This window comes from Lichenostomus cassidix, chromosome Z (genome assembly GCF_008360975.1).
Source record: "Lichenostomus cassidix isolate B80296 chromosome Z, HeHo_3.0, whole genome shotgun sequence".
Lineage (NCBI taxonomy): Eukaryota > Metazoa > Chordata > Aves > Passeriformes > Meliphagidae > Lichenostomus > Lichenostomus cassidix.
The window spans coordinates 65,653,606-65,673,828 of NC_139511.1; the positions used below are offsets into that span (position 1 = coordinate 65,653,606).

Below are 20,223 nucleotides of genomic sequence, written 5' to 3' on the forward strand. Positions count from 1 at the left end.
GCTGCTTAATTTCTGTATTTTTTTCAGCAGTTTTGACGCACTGCACACATACATATAATTTGTCCGCATGGATGAGGCAAACTCCAGAGTGGTGCTCTTGCAGCGAAAGCTGGAGCCTCAAGCAGAGCTTTTCCCATCTTCTTTAGAGCTACTGAGAGGTAAAGATGTGGCTCTTGGGGTTTATTGCAGACTTGGAGGTCCAGTGTTTGTTGTGAGTCTAAATTTAAAATCCCTGCAGTCTCTCCTTGTGAGTGACTCACAGCCAGTGAAACTCATGGCCACATTGTCCAGGCTATAAGTCTCAGCCCACAATCCCTCCTTCACCTTTCCATGATCCAGGAGAAGCAGATTCCAGGCTGAAATGTGATCTCCTGTCCAAAACCTGCTTGGGTCTCTGCAAGCAATGCACAAGGAGCCCTGAAGAGTGCTGTCTTCCCAAGCCATATCACCCTTTGTAGTGCTGACTCCCCCCACCCCTCAGGCCTGAACTGACAGGTCTGATTGCTGGGGCAGCCCATCTCCTCCTGAAGGTCTGGTGTAGGCTGTGGTGAAGGTGACAGAAAGCCTACAGTGCAGTGTACCAGCTCAGGTAACCCCCAAACCCTTCCCAGAGATGCACCGAAATCACAAGGCTGGGTAGCAGGGAGGTCAATCAGCACCTTTTTTATTAATATGCATCATAAATAAAGAAATAAATAAAGGCGAGACACCTCATTCTAACAGGGAAATACAAATTAAATATGGTGCAACATCCGCTAAGCGATGTACAAGCAGGAGGTAACCTAGCAAGACCAGGGCCCCTTGCCATGGTGAAGCCAGCCCAGGCACGATGCTGTGAACAGCGTCAAGCCGGCCATGGCACCAAATACTGTCATGGCCTTTCATTAACACTGTTCCCCACCTGACAGGCAGGTGAAGATCCCCACTACAGCAGGCGGCATGAACATGGCAAGGAAGGGGTTGACTGGCATTGCCTCGACCAAGGACCCCAGGACCTCCAGTATCCCCTTGTGTTTGTGCACAACACTTATCCCCCCCACCCCACGGCACTGCTCAGCAAGACCAGAAACCCTGTGCCAAAGGGAGCACCACCCCTCCCTCCCCAGGCTCCCCAGCTCCCTCTGGGAGCACCCCCAATCTACTTGCTGGGAGCACTGCCCCCAAATCCCTAGCCCAGTCAGGGACCCTGCCCTCATTCCCTCCCCTCCAGCACCCTTCCACTGAGCATCCCAGGGCTTCCCAGGCACCGGTTCCTTGCTCAGTGTGAAGGGCACAGGGCCTCCCCCCAAAGCACCCATCTCTGCACAGGGTGGCACTACCCATCCCTGACCTACGTAACACTGAACATGCCTGTGCCTTCCTCACAACCCCACACGGCCCTTTGCTCCACACACACACACACATACCCCGTCCCCCTCCCCTGGCTATGGCCACGCACAGCCCCAGCCCTGCAGTGTGGCACCGCCAGGCCACTTGTCCCGGTACAATCCACCCGGAACCACTACGGCACACTAGGACAGGGATGCTCCAGTGTGCGGGAGCCTGCCTTGCAGTGCCTCATCAAACACAACCCATCAGTCCAGCCTCACAGGGACCTTGCCAACGCAGGATGCTCCCACCCCTGTGGCTGAGGATGCCGGGGATGCTGGAGGGTACAGACTGCACTGACACCCCAGGGAGGGGACAGCCAGCATCCTGCAACCTCCAGCATCCCACAGCTGGGCAGCAGGGCAGCGCTGCCCTGGCAGGGACTGCTTGGGTTCCTGTAGTGTACAAGTCCATGGCCTGTGGGTGCTGGAGACAGTGTGGGGTGGAGGGGGGGGTCAGGCGGTCCCTGGTGTGGCTGCATGCATGGCGATGCCTGGCAATACGAGGTGCAGCTCGCAGAAGACCCCGGGAGGCTAAGTTGGCCTTTGGCAGCTGCACAAGGAGGAGCAAGAAGGAACCACCTACGGTTACTGTATTCTGTAATGGCAGGAAAGGTAAGAAACTAGCAAGAAGCTGTGTTTGTTCCTCTGGCAGGGAAGGCTACCCCAGAGGAGCCTCAGCAGCCCAGGAAACTGTGCTTGGCCTCCTAAACATGTCAATAGTCCTCGTCCTCCGGGTGGGTGACATACATGATGGGCACCAGTCCCTTCTCGGAGCCAAGGCTGCACTGCAGCCAGTCACCATCCACCTTGGAGATGACCTGCAGAATATCCCCTTTGTTGAAGCTCAGTTGTCCTGCCTCAGTGGCAATGTGATGGCAAAGAGCTTTCACCTCACTGCAGGCAGAAGGAAAGAAGGGTTAGCTTACCTCAGGACACTCACCCCACCCAGGAACCACCACAGATGCAGAGGAGGGAGGAAAACACCTCCTGCCTCCCTTCCTAGTCAGGCTCCCAGCTGCCCCCCAGCTCCCCATCACCTGCAGATTGCAGAGTTGTGGTGGAGGAATGCATAAGCTGCATCACTGCCCAAACTGTTCTCTGGTCCATGACTATGAAGGAGGCCAGCCAAACTGCAACAGGTAGAGCTGTGCCACCCTTCACCTACCACATTCCAGCATCTGCAGGATCGACCACTTGATGTCACTCACCAGGAAGGGTGAGGAAACATCCCCCGGGCTGGTTGTGCCACAGCGGGTGTCTCAGGTGGCTCTGGATTGGGAGGGTCTGGCTCTGGGGCTGCCTCACGCCACATGCTTGCCCCAACTGTCTGGGCCACCAGCTGGAACACAGACTTGTCCAAGCTCAGCCAGCCAGAGGGCAACCTGGAAGGAGGAGAGAGAAGCAGTTAGTGGCAGGGAAGGGCAGCCAGGGGAACAGAGCAGCCCCTCTCATGGCAAGGTCACACCTTAGAGGTTTGGCTTCATGCACAAAGTGCACGGCAGTCCCCAGGTGGTGCCCCAGGTCTCCTGGCACGGAGGACTCAGCTGTAACACCACAGCCTAGACTGGGAAGACCATTTCCAGTGGTCATTTTCAGGAGCAGTAAGGGTGTATAGAGGGAGAGACAATGCAGGGAGGTCTCATACTGGGGGCAACTTCATGCCTCCCCCTCCCCTGTGGTGAGCAACAGGGATGGCTCCATGTTCTGTTTCCAATACGTGATTTTGGGAGGCAGGCTTTGGGAGGTGATGATGGGGCCATGTAGCAGGGGCCCTTCCACTGGACAGAGGGTTTAGGTGCCAAGGCAGTGGTAGAGCTCAGGCAGAAGAGGAAGGCTCAGATAGACTGAGTAAGGATATGGGAGGAATTTAGCCAGGCTGGCAGGGCTGAGTAGGGTTACAGACACTTGATGTACCACTATGGTGTAGCCCAGCAGTCAGCTATTGGCCTGACTTCCACCTGTACTGCCGCACTCCAGGTTAACCAGCCCTTCTCAGCCCCAAACCACCTCTGCCCTTACCTGTTTGGTTGCCTGGGCTCTTTTGGTACCTTCCTGGATCCAAACAAGTGTCCCCACTTGATGGGCTGGCTGCTCTCTGATGCACTGGTGCTGCTGTCCTCTTGCGGAGCTGCTGCTGCTGCTCCTGCTCTTTGCTGAGTCTCCTTCTCCTTGCTGCGCTTCAGCTCTGTAAGCACAGAGTCTGGGGGGCTGCCCATCCAGAAGGGCCAGCTCCGTTCCTTCACCTCTTCGCCGACTACTACCTGCTGGGGCTTTTCCAAGGGCTCTTCCATGGCTTCAGGACTTGGTTTGCTGGCAGCCTTGGGCCTCTCCTCCAAGGTGCCTTCAGCAATGGGACAAGCCTCTGCGCCCTCCACAACTCCTTCTCGGGGAGGTGGTGCCTTGTGGGTCTCCACTGACTTGGGCACAGGATTCAAAGCTGCTTTCTTCTTCTCAGAGCGGATGAACTTCGAGCCTTCGGCCGAGCCCTCGATGTAAATCTGAGAGGTCTGCATGAGCTGGTACCACCAGCCTGCCTGCTTGTCCTTCTTCCCCTCCCATGCGCTCTCTTGCAACTTACTCTGCTCTTCTTCCCTGTCACCATCTCCACAGGAGGCCCCCACTCCTTTGACCCTCTTCTCACTCACAGCTTGCTGTGGGCTGTGCCCTGGTGAGATGTCACCATCCCTGGCACCCCCTTGGCATGTTTCAGGGGCGGTGCTGCAACCGTCGGGATCCTCACTGCTGCCCCGGGTTCGCATCAGCTGCAGGGTGGAGTGCACAGAAAGCAGGAGGTCCTGCTTCACACGCAGCAGCTCCTTTTGCTGCTGCTGCTCTTTGCCCATCTGCATCAGGTGGTGCTCGAAGAGAAGGTCGAGGTTGAAGGGCAGCAGGGAGAGAGGTTGGAGCAGGAGCAGGAGCTCCTCAAAAAGCGGCTGGCACACGCTGTGAGACAGGCACAAGAAGCCCACTGGCTGGTAATGTGCCAGGATGATATCTGTAGGGAAACAGATATTAATTAGAGGCAAGGCTCTTGCCTCAATTCAGAGTCACCATGAAACAAGGAAAGGAGCTGGACACTAGTTTTTGCTCACAGTGTGAGGCTCAGGCCTGGGTCAGGGAGCATCAGATGCTCTGTGAGGTTTCAGCAAACTGGCCCAGACACTGCTTTCCAGGACCTACTTGGCAGACTATCAGCCTGGATGACCTCTGCCACAGAATGCCATAGAAGTAGAATGGGAATAAAGAGCATCAAAGGGTTGGCACATGTGAAAACTGTGTTCTCCAATTTGGGGAGATGAACGAGGAACTGCAGATATGGCCAGTACCAGTCCCCTGCAGATAGAGATGACAGCTGAGTACAGTCTTTCCAGGGACCTGTGGGCTGAACTGTGAGTCTTCGCAGAGAACGGACTAGCACTTCTACCTGTAACATTCATTCCTCACTTGATTTGACCACACCCGCACTACCCCTCTGTCTTGCTTTGTCAGGTCTCATGTCCAGGGAGAGAGCTGGGAATAGGATTTCTGGCCATTTGGCTCCAGTGAGATAACAAACTACATAGACAGGATTTGCACCTTACCTTCAACCCCCTCTGCCTAGCCCTCATCCCCCTGACAGCCACAGTTTTTGCTCACACTTCCAGTTCTTAATGATGGCTTGAAATAGGTGGCTGTCTTCAGCTTTAGAAAACCGGGATATGCAAAGATTCTGTTCTATTCTGTTCTATTATATTCTTTTCTATTCCACTCCATTCCATTCCATTCCATTCCATTCCATTCCATTCCACATGCATCCAGTAAAATCTGCTTTCTGTTTGTCAGGTTTTCCTTTCCATTTCTTTCTATTTCCCATGCCTGAAGAGTTTCAGCTAAGTGTGGATATTTCCAGGCATATAAAACTCTCATCCACTGGGCAGGGAACACAGAAATTTGGGGATGGTTAGATCTGATCTCCTGCAGACAGACTGAGGAGTCTGCACTGATAACCCTTGGCTACCAGCTACAAGTGGGAAGGAGAATGGATGTCCAGGCTCAGGTGGAAAGAGCTGCATGGAACTTGGACTTCCACCTGGAACTTCCCTGATACATTGAGACTGGGTATAGCTTAGTCCTTCAGCTCAGGGCAGAGAAGAGCAGCCCAAGCCAAGACAGCAACAAGAGAAACACATTTCCATCCCATGCTCTATTTGTGTGCAGAATTTGGCTCCCACTGCAGCCCACAGCCCTCAGGCTCTTACCTTCATGGTTGTAGAGGTGGTTGAACCAGAACTCCAAGGATCGGATACTGTAGGAATGGAAAATAAGCAGGGTAAGAAAAAAAGAGTGAAAATCAATTCACCACATTCATCTTCCCTGCTCTGCTACAAGAAGTGTGGCTGGAAAAGGGCATTTACAGAGCATGAACCTCAGGAAAAGGACAGTGGCTTGGTCCCATCAGCATGCCCTGATCACAGACACCCAGCCTGTCACTGAACATCCATGCAGCTTTACATGTGCACGTGTAACCCCTAACAACCATTTTTCCAGCCAGATTACTTACTACTCTGCTCCTATGTCCTTGGCAGATGTTTGCTTTGCTGAGAAGAGGCTGCTGTGGAAGAGGCAAATCATCTACAAAACTAAGACTAGTGCAGGTGGCTCGGCCCAAAATATGCTGGTATCCTGTTTCAGCAGGGGAGAGCTGGGCCACCCTGGGTGGAGAGAGCAGGGCAGAGCTTGTTCCTGCTTGCAGGGGTTCTACAACATCTGGAGATTGTGGGGACTCTGTTGCCACTGTCAGAGTTCTTGCTGACCACCAGAGAGGAGCAGAGAAACACCATCCTAGCAGCACTTATCCCTTCACCCACAAAAAGGTGCTGCTGTCCTCCTCTGTTAAACACTGAGCAGAGTGTGTACACTCCTTATCCAAACTGGAAGAGCCAGTCTGGAATCTGGGATGAGGGCAATTTCGATTCCAGAGCCTCATGCCCTGGAATCCACTGCAGCTCCAGGAAAGAGTGGTTTAAGCAGGGATTTCCTGGAGTAATTAATGCATATATTATGTCTAAACTCATATAAAGTTGGACAGACAGACTCTTCCCACCTAATGTTTTGAGGCTAAAACAGACTGACCCTGTTCCTCATTGGGCTACAGCCACCCATTCTCAGTCCTGACCTGCTGGGGAAGGTTTGATCCATGTGGAGTTACCTGAGGCTTACAGCTTCCTCTTCCCCTTGCCTACTTCTGGGAAGTGGCACCCCAAATTGTTAAGGTTTTTTTCATGGTCAACTGTGCCTGCAGTCAAGGACCAACAGCTGCTGCCAGCCCTGGACAGTGACATGCAGCCATCCCAGGAGTCCTGCTTACTTGAGAAGGCCGAAGATGAATGCATTGAACCTCATGGTGTGGTTGGTGAGCTCTGTGTACTGGCTGATCTTGCTGTAGAGGCTGTGCAGCAACTTTGTGGAGGGGCCTGTGGATAGAGGTGAGTTGTAGAGATTAGTTGTGCTGAGCAAAGCCAAAGCTGCACCACAGGATGGAGCATCAAGGCAAGACAGACGTCATCTGGGTGTCCATGTCTGTGTGTGCACTGCCTCTCCACCATGCCAACATGAGCTCACTCCATCCCAACACAGACTACACCTGGGAGATGGTCTGTCCCAGACTGCCACTCCAAAACTCTGGGAGAGTTTCAATGCCACAAGGACCTGCCTCCCACACTTCAGTGACCATCACAGCCACTGGCTCAAAATCAGTACGTAAAGAGAATGTTGTGGTGGGTGCTTATAATTTGGGGTATCTACAATCATGGAGATAACCCCAGAGCTGAAGATTTGCCATCACCAGGCTTCCCAGTATGATGCAGATATCACTGGGGAATTCATTTTGTTTTGGTTTATGTTGGGTTTTTTTAATGGTTTGCTCTGTTACAGGAGAATTTGCAAATTTCAGGGGAAATGACAATAAATACTTGGGCAGAACAGCACAGTGTCTCTCCCTTCAGACAGGAGACAGTCAACATGCACCCTGTTCCATGCTGGTAAGTGGGGAACTTTGCTCACCCATCCTTAGACCCAAACTTCACCAGCACCTCCCAGCCACAACTACCACAGAGTTGCACAATATCCATACCTAGCTGGGTGGATGCCTCCACCACACTCCAGGGAATGTTCCTCCTCTGGCCAATGATCATGTCCAGGACGTAAGCCTTGAGTCCATCACTCAGAATGTCACGGACAGCGGGGCACAGGTATTTCAGGATCAGATGTCCCACATTGGGGCTCACGGAGCTGTTCCCAAGTTTGGCCTAATGGACAACAGGCAACAGGGAGAGTGTTGGTAACTGTTTTCAAGGTAAAGGAAACAGTTCAGCCCTGCTTGCATACTACAGACACCCAGCAAGCAACATCCAGGCTCAGCAGCTCCTTGAATATGTAGGGTCTTTGCTTTCACTCCTGATGTTTCATACACCAGCTCTGGACTGCTTTGTGCAAGGTGTCCCCCAGGCTGGGAAGAGGCAATACCTTGAGAAAATAATATCCTAGCTTGGGAAGAGGATATTGCAATTAGAAGGGATGCCTGGGTCTCCCAAAAGGTATAACAGGGCACTTCTGCTGGAGGAAGAAAAAAGCTGGGAATTTTCCTGCTGCTATAGATTTTCTTGTCGCTAATTTTGGAGCAGGAAGCACCAAGTGACATAGAGCTACCAGCACCCAGGGGTTAAGGAACACTTAACTCAGAGACACGTCAAGCCCTAACTCCCAGGGATTACTATAAATAAACAGGATGAGGGCAAAATGGATGGCGAGAGCTCAGACTGAGGTGAAGAAGAAGCATGTAAGAGCCCAGCACCAGCAGAGCAGGGGCATGTTCTGCTGTTTACAGTCTTTGAGCTGCCAAGAGGTCTATCCAAATGGGTCAGGCAATGATGTTCAGGGCACAGGTCTTACCAGCTGAGCTGGAATTATACTGACCAGTTGGCACAGGTTCACAAAAGCCCTGAACTGAAACTGAACTTGGCTCAGGAATAATCCTGTCAGATCCACTGAGCACAGCAGCAGCAGCAGGGATGGATGCTGCCTTTTGACAGGTGAATGCTCAGCCCGTGGCACACTGATGCATTAAGAAACCCGAGGTTAAAACCACAGCATTGTCTGATAAGTAATGGGGGAATGTTTCCCCAAACCTACACTGCAAGAATTGGGAATTCACAGGGAAACCTTAAAAAGCCATGGGAATCTTAACAGCTCCGCTTATGTTGCACAGCCATCTCTGCATCAGCAACAGACGTAATTAGGGAAAAATTACTCTGGGCTCTGAGATAAGATTGAATAGTTTTGGAATCCGTCCCAGTCAGGTTTCTCTTTGGGGAAAGCATGCCAGGGGAGTTGTCATGTCCAAATAGTGTCACATTGCTGCCCCACAGCTGCCTGACTGAAGCTGAGCATTCAGGATTGAAAGGAGGCACCACAAACATGCTGGGTGTCACAGGACTGCAAACACTGCCTGGTATAAACAGAAGCAAAATTGCTCTGCTTCTGTGTTATTCCAGAAATGGGGGATGAGGGAGCACAGGCCAAAGACAGCCAGCCCCAGGGCAACCGAGATGCACTTCTGTGTTATTCCAGAAATGCGAAATGAGGGCAGCACAGGCCTAAGACAGCCAGCCCCACAGATGTGCTCTGAGTACTCTGATGTATTCATGGTAAGGGCTATCATGGGGGAGACCAACTGCCCCAGATGGGCCATGACTAATGCACTTTTTTATCATTACTGAGCCCTGTGAGACACTGAAGGATGGGGAACACTGCACTGTACCCTGGCACCAGGCTAGAATCATGGAACATGTGGAGGAGGGAGGCACATCTCTCCACGGAGTGAGAAAAGAAGTCTGCTGCATCAGACCAGAAGGGCAGCTGGTCTGGTATTTTTTCTTATAAAGAGCCATGGTAAATATATAAGAAAGAGTTAAACCAGAGCAAACATATATAATACTTGCCCTTTATACTTTCACAGCCTGCAACTACTTAACTACTTTCAACTCAGAGACCAAACTGGACATTATCCCTGTGTTTAGTAAATCTCAGTGAATTTCCCTTCCTGTGTTTTTCTGATCTTCCTTTAAATACATGTACTTACTGCATCATGCAGCAGGAATTGTCCCAGATTTAATATGTGCTGCATGGTGTGCTATCACCTTGGTTTGATTTGCTCTTGGTACTACTGCCTTCATTAGATACTCTGAAGTTTTTGACTGGCAAAGAATGGCAATCTTCCTCCACACTCTCCGTGTCAGAATGTTGCATGCAAGACATACCTTCACCCCTGGATCCCTGCTGGTTCCAAAATGAGCCACAATCAGGTCAACAGCAGTGTTGATAGCCTTCACCAGACCTAGAGGGAAAGGACAGGCCAGAGAGCTGCTGAGAGGCTGCTGGGACAGACCCTAACAAAACACACCTTGAAGTGATCAGCCAACAGCAGTGCAAGCCCATGTCTACACACATGCCCTCTGCCAAAAACATGCAGAGACTCTCCTAAATCCTCACCAAATCTGTCCCTGCCGGTTCAAGCACTCACCTAGCAGCCTGGCAGTAGGACAACCTATTAATATTCCCACAGGACAGGGACTATCACCTACACAGCCCATCCCTGGAGGCAGGAGAGATGGAATCTGAGGCAATGAGTCTTTGCCTGCCTTGATACCACAGGGTGGCAGGGCAGAAGCCCTACACTTGGCAGGTTCTGTAACGACTTTCAGTAACAAGTAAGTGGTGTGCATTTTGTCATCTGCACCAGAGTAATGTGAGAACAGAACTGAAACAGAAGGGAAAGCTGCCACCTGGTAATCATGAGCACACAGCTGGCAAAGGCACAGGAACGTTTCTGCACACTCCTTGCCTCTGAAATGATAACAAATCAGCTGTCAAATACCCAATCTCCAGCCCTGCCTCTAGCATGGATCCTACCACAGCTGTATCTTGTCCAGCTTTGGAATTCTTTCTCCCACCTTTTTACGGAATTTATATAATTTTATATTATTTATATAGGACTGAACAGACTCTTTACCTAAATTAAAAAATCTCAGGTTAGCACATCTGCAACATCACACAGATACACACAGGTCTACCTTTGTCTGTAGAGCCTGAGGTGGTAGCATGCCCTGTCTCAGGCTCACACTCCTGTGCCTGTCTGCTCTCTTTGCTCATTCTTGTGTACCTAAGATCCTTTCTAATCACATTTCCCCGGACAAGCAGCTCAAACACACTCCGTGGCACATTGCATGGTCCACCAGAGAGGCATGGACCCACCTTTCTTCTGCAGCAAGTCAATGGAGATGGACTCCGTGTTGCCATCTGGGGAGAGGCAGAACTCAGCTGGGGGTTTCTCTGCTAGTGAGAAGTAGTCAGGGAAGAAGTCATTGTAGGTAAGCTGGAGTTGCCTCATAGACTGTCCTGCAGGGACAAAACAAAGTGGACAAGGATCAGCCCCAAAGCCTCTTCCATGCTGTTTGCTTTTCCCAGAAGGAACCAGCAGCAGTCTTCATCCCAGCCTGTCCTGTGCTGGGACAGCAAGGTGACAGGCTTGTTCCTACCCCAGCAATGGTTCACAGTGTGTGCCTGTACAGTTGATCCCCATGGCCCACCCAATATCCATCTCCAGCTTGACTGGTGGCCCATGGGCCCTGGAACAGGCCATGGGAGGTTCACTCTCATGGGCTGGGGCTAAGGAAAACCTTGCTGCAACAGATTCTCCATGCTGCTGCAAGCAAGGTCAGAAGTCAGCACAGAGAAAATTATTCCTTTTCACACACAGGAACCCGCAGATGGCATGTTTTCTGCCTGTCCTCTGGGATGGCCTCTGTTTTCAAGGGGTGACATCTGCAGTAGTTCTTTCATGTGCTTAACTTCCATCTGTCTGACTCTGTGCTATGCATCTTCCCTTGAATAAAGGATGGAGAAACTGTTTGGGTTGGCAGAGTGAGGTATAAGGCTTTGAGGAATTCTCTCCATGGCTTGAGGCTAGCCTGTAGAATGCTCTCCCTCCCACAGACAGACCATGCTGCTCTCCCCACAGGACTCTTGGAGGTTCAGTCAAAAGGAGCCTGCCCCTGTCAGCCCTTCCTGCACAGGTTTTGGAGGTCAGGGAAGACCTTAAGAGAAAAGCATGCAGAAGACAGAGTACTGTGAAGGTCTTTAGTGTTGTCAGCTGCCCCATGAAAGCTACAGCTCAGCACCCAGTATATTGTCTGGGCTGGGGCAGATGGTCAGGCACTGTGGGGCACAAACAAGGGCCACAACTCCTGTGTGAGACAAACTACAAGCTGACCACAGTCCAGGAGCACTTTCTGAGGTCAGAGCAGGCTCTTGAGCTGTTCACTTTCCCCTTCAATCTACCGCAGAGCTGGTCCTGACTGCTCTCGCCTCATGGAGAAGGGAGGCTCCGCAAAGATTTGAACCAGCGAAGCAATTTTCACCTTCTTCTTGAACCCTCCAGCCCCACTGTGAACAGATGTATCATCCCTCCTGCTCTGAGCAGGCAGAGCAGTGATTAATCCAAGCTTAACCTGAGCCCCCAAAAACCTGAGCCTGAGTCCCAAGATCACCTCCCAAGACCCCCCAGCAGAAAGGTGGTGCGCACCGTTCAGCTTGCAGTGGAAATGGCTGGTGCTGAGAGCGCCAGGGAGCTCAAAGATGGGGTTGCCCCGGTTCAGCCGAGGCTCTTGCTGCCTCCTGTCCAGGCTGCCTGCTAAGCTGGGCAGCCCTGAAACGCGGTCCAGACCCAGGGGGTTCCTCCGCCTGTACTCCCGCCACTTCAGCGCTTGGGGGGAGAGGTGGTTCGCTGGGATACCACAGGCAGTGAGCACCAGACGGGACGATGAGAGCACACAGGAGGATGCAGAAGGGAAATGGGAAGAGAGAAGAAGAGAAAGAAGTAGGACAGAGAGAGACAGCACATTATTCACAGGTCCAGCAGCATTTCAGGACATTAGCACATGCACATGGAGACAGGTGGAGGCCACTGCCAAGCAGGGCAGGGGCTTGGGTGCCCTTCTGGCTGCAGGCATAGAAGCAGCAGGCTTGGGGTAGCAAACACCTGGCACGGGGTGCTCTAAGATCAGCAGCCCACACTGCCCTCTCTGGAGACACAGTGCAAGAGTTGGGACAGAAGGGACATGGTCTTAGTGTAGATCTTCCTGCAGCACTCAGATGAAATTTTATCCTGGTCTGTGGCTGTAAGAAATGGTGGTAGTATAGGGAACAGCCATAGCTATAGGGAGTTGGAGATGCTCCAGACTAGCAGGTCTTGGAGGATGGGTACCTACCATTGACAGGCCGTATTCCCATGCTGCTCAGGGGACCAGAGCTGCTGGTCTCACTGCCACTTCTCCAGTGGGAATCTGCATGGCTTCCAACTCTGCTCATGGACATGCCACCCACTGAGAGGGGTGGAAGGGACCCACTGTGGAGCCGGTATTCAGAGAGCGGTGGGCTCGCCTCCAGTGGGGCCTCCTTCTTGGGAAGCAGCTTGGGGTTCTCCTTTTGCCTCAGGGTATCAGCTTTGGTGGCTTTGGAGGGCTGCATGGCACTGACAGCAGGCGATGACCTTGTGGGAAGCAGGTTGGCAGAGATGGGGCAGGACCTGCTTCTAGGGGGCTGGCTGTCTTCAGCTCTCTCTGCAGTGGGCGAGGAAGACGAGTCCACGCTTTGGAAGAAAGGCACGTTGCATCGCACGGGGGAGTAACTGCCCAGCGGGGACGGACGGGTTGTTTCGGGGCCAGGCTTCTTGATGCCCCCATCGCCGCGCGAGGCAGCTCCGTCTGCTGAGCGCTGGGTCACGAGCGTGCCATGGGCTTGGCTCCCTGCCACCGCCACCTGCTCTGCTGAGGTGACCAAGGCCGAGGACTGGGAAGTAGAGATCTCCCGGCCGGCAGACCGGTTGCTGGACAAGCTGTAGAGCTGGGAAAGGCTGGAAGCAAAATGGCTGTGCAGGGCACGTGCCTTGGGTGGCTTGCTGAAATGGTGCTGAAAAACAAAGGGCTGAATGGGCAGAGTTGTGGGACGCTGGTCCTTGCTGTAGCGCACCACGGGCTTGCTGTCTGTGCCACCACCTTCAGGGAGAGAAAGGGGAAGAAAGTGTGAGGATAGGCAGAGCAACAATCATCCTCAGCCAAGCAGATTGCAGGCAACAGGAAATGTCCTCTCTGTTGAAGCAGGAAGAGGATGAGCTAGAGGCCAGTTATAGAGTGGTTCAAGTCTGCACTGGTTACACACATCAAGAGCTGGCAAGATAAAGATATGTGGCCCCAAATGCAGAGTTTCCAGCTGTCTGGAAGAGCAGTGCACTGCACCAGGAGCTTGTCTGTCCTGGTCGGGTGAACAGGTTCACAGTTTTTCCCAATCCCTTGTACCCTGGACAGCACAACGCCACGGGGTTAGGTGCCTGCCCTTGAGCTGCCTTTGCACAGCAGTACCACAAGGCAGTACCACAAAGTCATGGCCCAAAACTTTGTGGTACAGTCAGATTTCTCATCCCAAAGGACTGTCCCCTCCCACATGCACTGCAGATTTGCACCGCCGAGCACAAGCTTACATGCAATAGCACTGCAGCTCTGCATCTCACATTGCAATATATGGGTGCTGTTGCAAAGGTTGCCTGCTTCTCCTTCTCCCTCCCTCTTTCTTCTCCTGTAACTGTCCCTGCTTTGGAATGCAGAGCTTCCTCCATCCCCCTTCCTCTACCAGACCTGAGCAGGACATTCCCAACATCTTGCCTCCAGCCCTGGAAAATGCCAGTTTGCTCCAGCAAATAATGTACTGGGATGACCTGAGGGAGTGTAGTGGGCTGATCTCCATGGGTACATGCCTGCAGCTCCTGATGGAGCCACAAACATCCCAAGGGACACAGCTGAAGCATGACACACTGTGCATTCAGTGCAGAACATGCACAGCACTGGATGCACATATGGGCGTTGACTGAGATCCCTGATCAGCCCTGGTGTTGCCTGCTGCCTGTAGGGTGTTCCAGACCTTTCTCCCTGTAGCCAGCTTTTAGCAGGGCTTGCTTTCCCTCTAGTCCCTCTCAGAGTCTCTAGGCTGGCATGCTGCTCTGGGCTGGAGCAAGGCAGATATGCCTCCATATCCAGCTGTAGGCAGAAGTTTCCTGCACAGCCCTGTTGTTCCTGATGCCTGCCTTGCTGTCACAGTGCAGAGGGAGGGACCCTGTCCAGGATGTAGGCAGCAACTGCTGGGATATATTTGCCTGAAAGCTCCCGTCTGCCCCCTCCACTCTTAGCAGGGCCTGCTCTTTCCAAGCCCTCCCTCTGAAGCTAAGAGGGCTGCTCCCAAGCTGTCCTCCCCCAGCAGAGGCCTGCCTTCACTGCCATCCCACACCAAACACATATTAAAGGCTCAATAAACAAACAGGAAAATAACTACCAAACTTTTGCTCCATAGGCCAGAATATCTCCCAGCCCTGCCATGGCAATAAGTGACATGTTCTCATCTCCTGAAATTTTCAGGACCTTAAGTGGAGACAGTGTGTTTTTTGACATAGTAGGAGCTATTTACTGCAGTGGTCTGGTCAGAGGCATTTTAGAAGGGATTACACCTGTGAACCAGATGTAAGACCTGCCTAGGGCAGAGACAAAGGTCTCCCACAATGCTGGAGAAATGGCCATACCTCCAAAGGGAGTGTCGCACTTGGAGTACAAGTGACAGCAATATCAACATGGAAAACAACTCCCATATTTCAGGCTTCCCTACAGAGGTAACTGTGACAATGGCTCTCCACAGGAACCTTTGCTGCAATCCACAGCACTGTGGAGGACATGACCAGGATATTCCAGCAGAGACACACAGATTACACTATGTAGGACTCATATGGTAAATCCTAGCACAAACTGTGTGAGCTCCCTGTACCTGCATGGACAGGAGACTGCTCGCTATGCCTCTTCCCTCTCCACCTCTGCCCCAAGCAGCTCCAAAGAAGAAAATCTGTGACTCTGCTGAGCAGCTTCACATCTCTGGAGCTAAGGGTAGGTGGTTCTCGTGGACAAGCACAGTAAATATCCTGGAGGAGATACAACTCTTCAAGCTGCACAGACTCTCTCAGTGTCAATGCCATGTCCTCACTTACACAATATGAGAGGTTTGAACAAAACCTCAGGAGGCTTTAGGAATACAAGGACAGGACATTTGCACTGATATGAGACTGAAGTGAGCACAACAAGGTTTTGTCCCAGGGACTGGCAGACCAGAAACCAAACTGCACAGACACTGGTCTCCTGTCACCATGCAGGCTCCCCTGCTTGTCCCCTCATATCCCAAAGAGCTGCCTTCCTTTTTACTTCTCCGTTCTGCCTAGTTGGGCTCCTTACCGTCTGCTCGAGCTCTAACATCTTTTTGTCCGTGGCCACTGGCAGAGCCACCCGAGAAGCTGGCATCTGCCTCCGTCAGCAGGGAGAGAGAGGCTTGCTCACCTGCCCCATGCCCACTGGGGACCTTCTCACTGGAGACCGAGTCTTTGGTGGAACACAAAGCCTGGTTGTCCCCAAAAGCATGATTCAAACAGAAGCCCTCGCAGCTCCGGTTCAGGCCATGGATGAAGGGCATGGGTGGAAGACTCTGGCTGCGCCGAGCTCTTTCTTCAAGGAAGGTTGGGCAATCCCGTTGGGTCTCAGGAATAGGAGAGAACTCCAGGGAAGAATCACCACTAGAGCGGAGTGGTGGGGAGGTGCCGTTCTTTTTCCGTCCTTTAGCCAGTTCAGCAAACGATGTCACCCTCCTGGGGGGAGAGCTCTGGATGGGTATTGCCGGACTTTCACTCAGCTTGACTGGACAGCTCACCATGCGCTCCAGGGAGCCCAGCCTGCTGCCAGGACTCCTGTCCAGGTTCTGATCATAGCTCCTGGAGCGCTGACGGCTTGTGTTGAGATTTGGTGGTGACACATTGACATAGACCTGACCCTCAATCATGTTCTGGCTGGATTCTCCCTTTGGCTCCTCTTCACTGCACTCTACATTGCCTTCTTCTTGTCTCAGGTCAGGCCTTCTAAATAGATAGTATTCTGTGGGCTGTGCTGGGCTACCCTTGGTCTGGTCTTCTGAGCAGCTAGTTATGGAAGATCCTGCAGGGCTGGGGGAAGACTGGGAAGACAAGTCACATGTGACTAACTTATAGTAATTCTGAGTAGCCACAACAAGCCGTGCTTGGCTCTGGAAGCAGGCAGTGAGGTCTGAGCTCTCTGATGTGCAAGGCTCACAGTGGAGATGGTAGGAGTTGCAGTTAGCATCAAGGACAGGTGAGGAGGAGTGTTGACACCCACACACCTTCCCTGAACTCTCTGGGTTATGAGACTCACAAGACATCTTGGATTCAGTGGGTGATGAATGTAAATCCAGGTAAAAAGCTCCTGTGTCTGAGTGGCTGCAGAAGGAAGAGTCACAGGACAGGTTGGCTGAATTCAGGTTGGATTGAGACTGGCCATTCATTTTGTTGTAGAGAGCACTGAAGTTCACCAGTACCCCATCAGAGCTGTTGCAGGAAGAGTCACTGATGTAGCCCATTTGTTGGTCAATCACTTCAGACTGACTTGAGGAACTGTAGCAGCGACAGTGATGGATCTCTGAGCTGGAACAACTGCATGTCCTGTGCAGGGCATCCTGATTCCTCAGCGATTCACCTGTGTTCTGGTTCCACTCCTGGTCACCGCTGTCAAAGGAGAAGTTGGAGGAGCTACCACGATGGCAGCTGCATTCATCCAACTCCATGCGTTCCGAGGCCTGGTGGCACCTGTTAGCATTGTTCCTCTTCTGGATGTCATCGCTGCTGAGCTTGTCCTCTTGCCCGTCTACCACACCAGACCGGCTGGCCATGTTCCAGGACTTCACAATATGGTTGGAGTCGTGAAGGTGGAAAGGGGGCAAGGCCAGATCCTGCAGACTGAAGGGAGGTTTGCCATCGACAAGTGAGTTGTGAAGGTGGAAAGATTTTTGACCCAGGTCATCCCCAAAAATGCTGAGGTCTTCACCCTCACTCAGTAGGAAAGGGTTGTGTCGCTTACTGACACTAGGGACAATCAGATCCCTTGCTTTTCTTTCTTTGTTGTCTGAGGCCTCTGCTGAGGTTTCAGAGGTCTGGAGAAAGCTGCTGTACACCAAGGAGTCAGTCTGTGAAAGGTCTCTGTCTGGAAGGGCAGAGGTCCGTGTAATGCTGAGCTCTGGCTGGCAGAAGGGGTTGGTCCTTTTGCTCACGGAGCAGCACTGTCTATCAGGGACCTGGCAATGCACCAGGGGAATGTGATGGACAATCAGCGTCTCACCAGTCAGTTTGGGTGGACTATCCATGGTGAGGAATGCTCTTCAGGGCATCAGTGAAGCTGGTACCACCCATGAACAGGTAGGGCTGCACATGAGAGGCAGGGAAGACACTTCTCATGAGGGAATTCAGATACCTACAGAGAGACAAAATCACAAAGGAAGTCACCTCTCGGGAAAGGCAGTGACTATTTAAAGCATCCTTGGTTTGACTGAAGATTTCATGTGTTGACAAGGATCAAACAGACTGGTTCCTTGTCAGCACAAGTACCTGAGCACAAGGTCCTTCTGGGAAACAAACCATCGAAATGCTAAACAAACATGTCACCCCCCCTGCAGGCTCCTGGGACAACACTTGTGATTCCACCTGACCCCTCTCAAAGTTGTCTGAAGAGAGTAACTGATTTCAGTCAAGTGGCCAAAGGGCTGTAAAGGCTTTGGGCCAAACAAAGACCTCACTGCAGATGGCACTGTGTGCTCACAAGAAAACAGCACAGGGTCTGAAGTGAAGCACTGCACCCTGGTGAGAGCAGTCTGTCTTCTCACACTGGATCATACATCTTTGTTTCCTTTTATTGAACTTTCCTTCAAGAACCAAACACTGCACGGTCTTGCAACAGACACACACAAGTCCAGGCAGAGACTGGAAAGCATGAGCAGACTGGAACAGAAAAGCAGCAACAATCATTCCTCTCCAAAATCCAGTAGACACCGTGAGGTCTTGAGCCTTTTTAATGGTCCCAGGGGAACATGCCGAAGTATGCAACTACTTATGTACACAACCCTCCAGTGAAAAGGAGTGGATGACTTCAGTGGGGCCATGGGGAGCCACTGGCATTGGTCAAATAGGTCCCACACAGCACACTGGCTCTTGCTGACCTTTTACTGATGGTGAAACCTCATCTCAAACTGGTCCCTAACGTGGTCTGGGAGGCCTGGTTCACATTATCTGTGGTATTTACCTGCTTATCTTATTACCTGCTGCACTTCATAACTGTATGAATGCCACAGCCCTAGGAACCATACAGGCAGGGCACTGCACAGGCAGGGTACTAAGAGCCCCACTCTCCCTGTGTTCAGTGAACAGCAGGTTCTCACAGAGACAGAGAAAAAAAAATGGTTTGGTCTGAAGGGACCCTAAAGAACACTTCATTCCACCCCCCCTGCCATAGGCAGGGACACCTTCCCTAGAATCAGGTTGCCCAAAGCCCCATCCAGCTTGGCCTTGAACACGCCAGGGATGGGACATCAACAATTTCTCTGAGGAACTCAATCCAGTGCCCCACCACCTTCATAGTAAAGAATCTCCTCCTAATATCTAATCTAAACCTATCATCTCTAAGCTCAAAGCCTTTCCCCCTTGTGCTGTTACTCCCTGCTGGTGTCAAAAGTCTCTCTTCATGTTTTTTGTAGATGTTCACCAGCATTTGACATGCAAGAGCAAAGGACAAACTCATTTCTGTTTCCCCATCTATCCCAGAGGTCGAGCCTACAAGCACTTCCAGCACAGTCTGCAGGGGGTTTTCCTCTTGCCTTCCCTTCAACACATCAGATAACCCAACTCAGACAAGTGCATGGGAGGGCAGCTAAGGCAGCAAAGATATGGAGAAACCACAAAAGACACCAGTGATCCAGGGTGAGTCTCAGAGATTAAAAAATGACCTAATGCTCTCACAGATCTACCACTTGGTCTGAAGACCCTGGCCCAAGCACCCTTGGTCAGCATTACACATCTTGTAACTCATCCAGGCATCCTCAGTGCTCACTGCACCCTGAAAACTGCACGCTGGGATCCTGCTCTGGATTCCAGGACCCCCAACACTGACCTTCAGACTCCAGAAAAGTGGTATTCACAGTGGCCTTTGCCAACCTTACCCCAGTATTTGTGACTGTGGGGTGAAAACGGATTTGGAGCAGACCTGCAAAGGCACATGGGAGCCCAGGAGGGAAACTGAGAAATGTGGGTTAAGTGAAGTTAGAACAAGAGCATAAGCAATGAGGCAGCTACACAGAAACATCAGGAACTTTACTTCTTTCAGCCTCAAGCTGTAAGAATAGCAATTAGAAGATTATAAAAATGATCAGAAGAAGTACTCTCCTCCCACGCACAGTAGTGCTTCTCACAGACAGAGGATGATGCTGGCAGGAAATAAAAATACAAAGATGGAAACAGAGCTAGTGTTTACAGTAAACACCCGATAATGCAGAAGTTAATGCTAACACCAGTGTTGGAATAGACAGGCCTTCTAGTAGATGCTACCAGAGACTTACATGGCTGGGACACTCCCTACATGTCTGCTTCTCCTGGGATGTCTCATCCAGGTTTATGCTCTGAAGAAGAGGGATCACCAAACCACTTGGACCACATCCAACTGGACTATTAATTGTGAAATCCTAAACTCTTCCTCACCTTTAGTCTCCCTAAAACTCTATCAGCCTTTACACCCCTTTCAGTGACTCTTCTGTCTTACAAGCCCTTGGTTCCTTTCCCACAAATGCTGCAACAGAGGCTGATCTGTACTCAGCCCAAATCCGGGGGGACAGATTTTCTTCA

At 51.7% G+C, this 20,223-nt stretch overlaps 1 protein-coding gene across 7 annotated transcripts in view; it reads right to left on the bottom strand.

Moving 5' to 3' along the window:
• Positions 1–647: 647 nt before the first annotated feature.
• Positions 648–20,223, bottom strand: part of RUSC2 (RUN and SH3 domain containing 2) — a 58,763-nt gene continuing 39,187 nt past the window's right edge. For 5 of the 7 annotated variants that reach the window (XM_085042244.1, XM_085042240.1, XM_085042239.1 and 2 more), the window contains 11 exons: positions 15,731–17,806; positions 12,677–13,462; positions 11,992–12,192; positions 10,662–10,805; positions 9,668–9,744; positions 7,483–7,657; positions 6,718–6,823; positions 5,609–5,655; positions 3,390–4,365; positions 2,579–2,752; positions 648–2,264 (listed from right to left, as the gene is read on the bottom strand). In XM_085042244.1, coding sequence (XP_084898370.1) covers positions 2,084–2,264; positions 2,579–2,752; positions 3,390–4,365; positions 5,609–5,655; positions 6,718–6,823; positions 7,483–7,657; positions 9,668–9,744; positions 10,662–10,805; positions 11,992–12,192; positions 12,677–13,462; positions 15,731–17,699 — 4,836 coding nt within the window. In that variant the 5' untranslated portion in view covers positions 17,700–17,806 and the 3' untranslated portion in view covers positions 648–2,083. The remainder of the gene's footprint in view (positions 2,265–2,578; positions 2,753–3,389; positions 4,366–5,608; positions 5,656–6,717; positions 6,824–7,482; positions 7,658–9,667; positions 9,745–10,661; positions 10,806–11,991; positions 12,193–12,676; positions 13,463–15,730; positions 17,807–20,223) is intronic. The other 2 variants (XM_085042245.1, XM_085042246.1) reach the window with 2 other exon arrangements.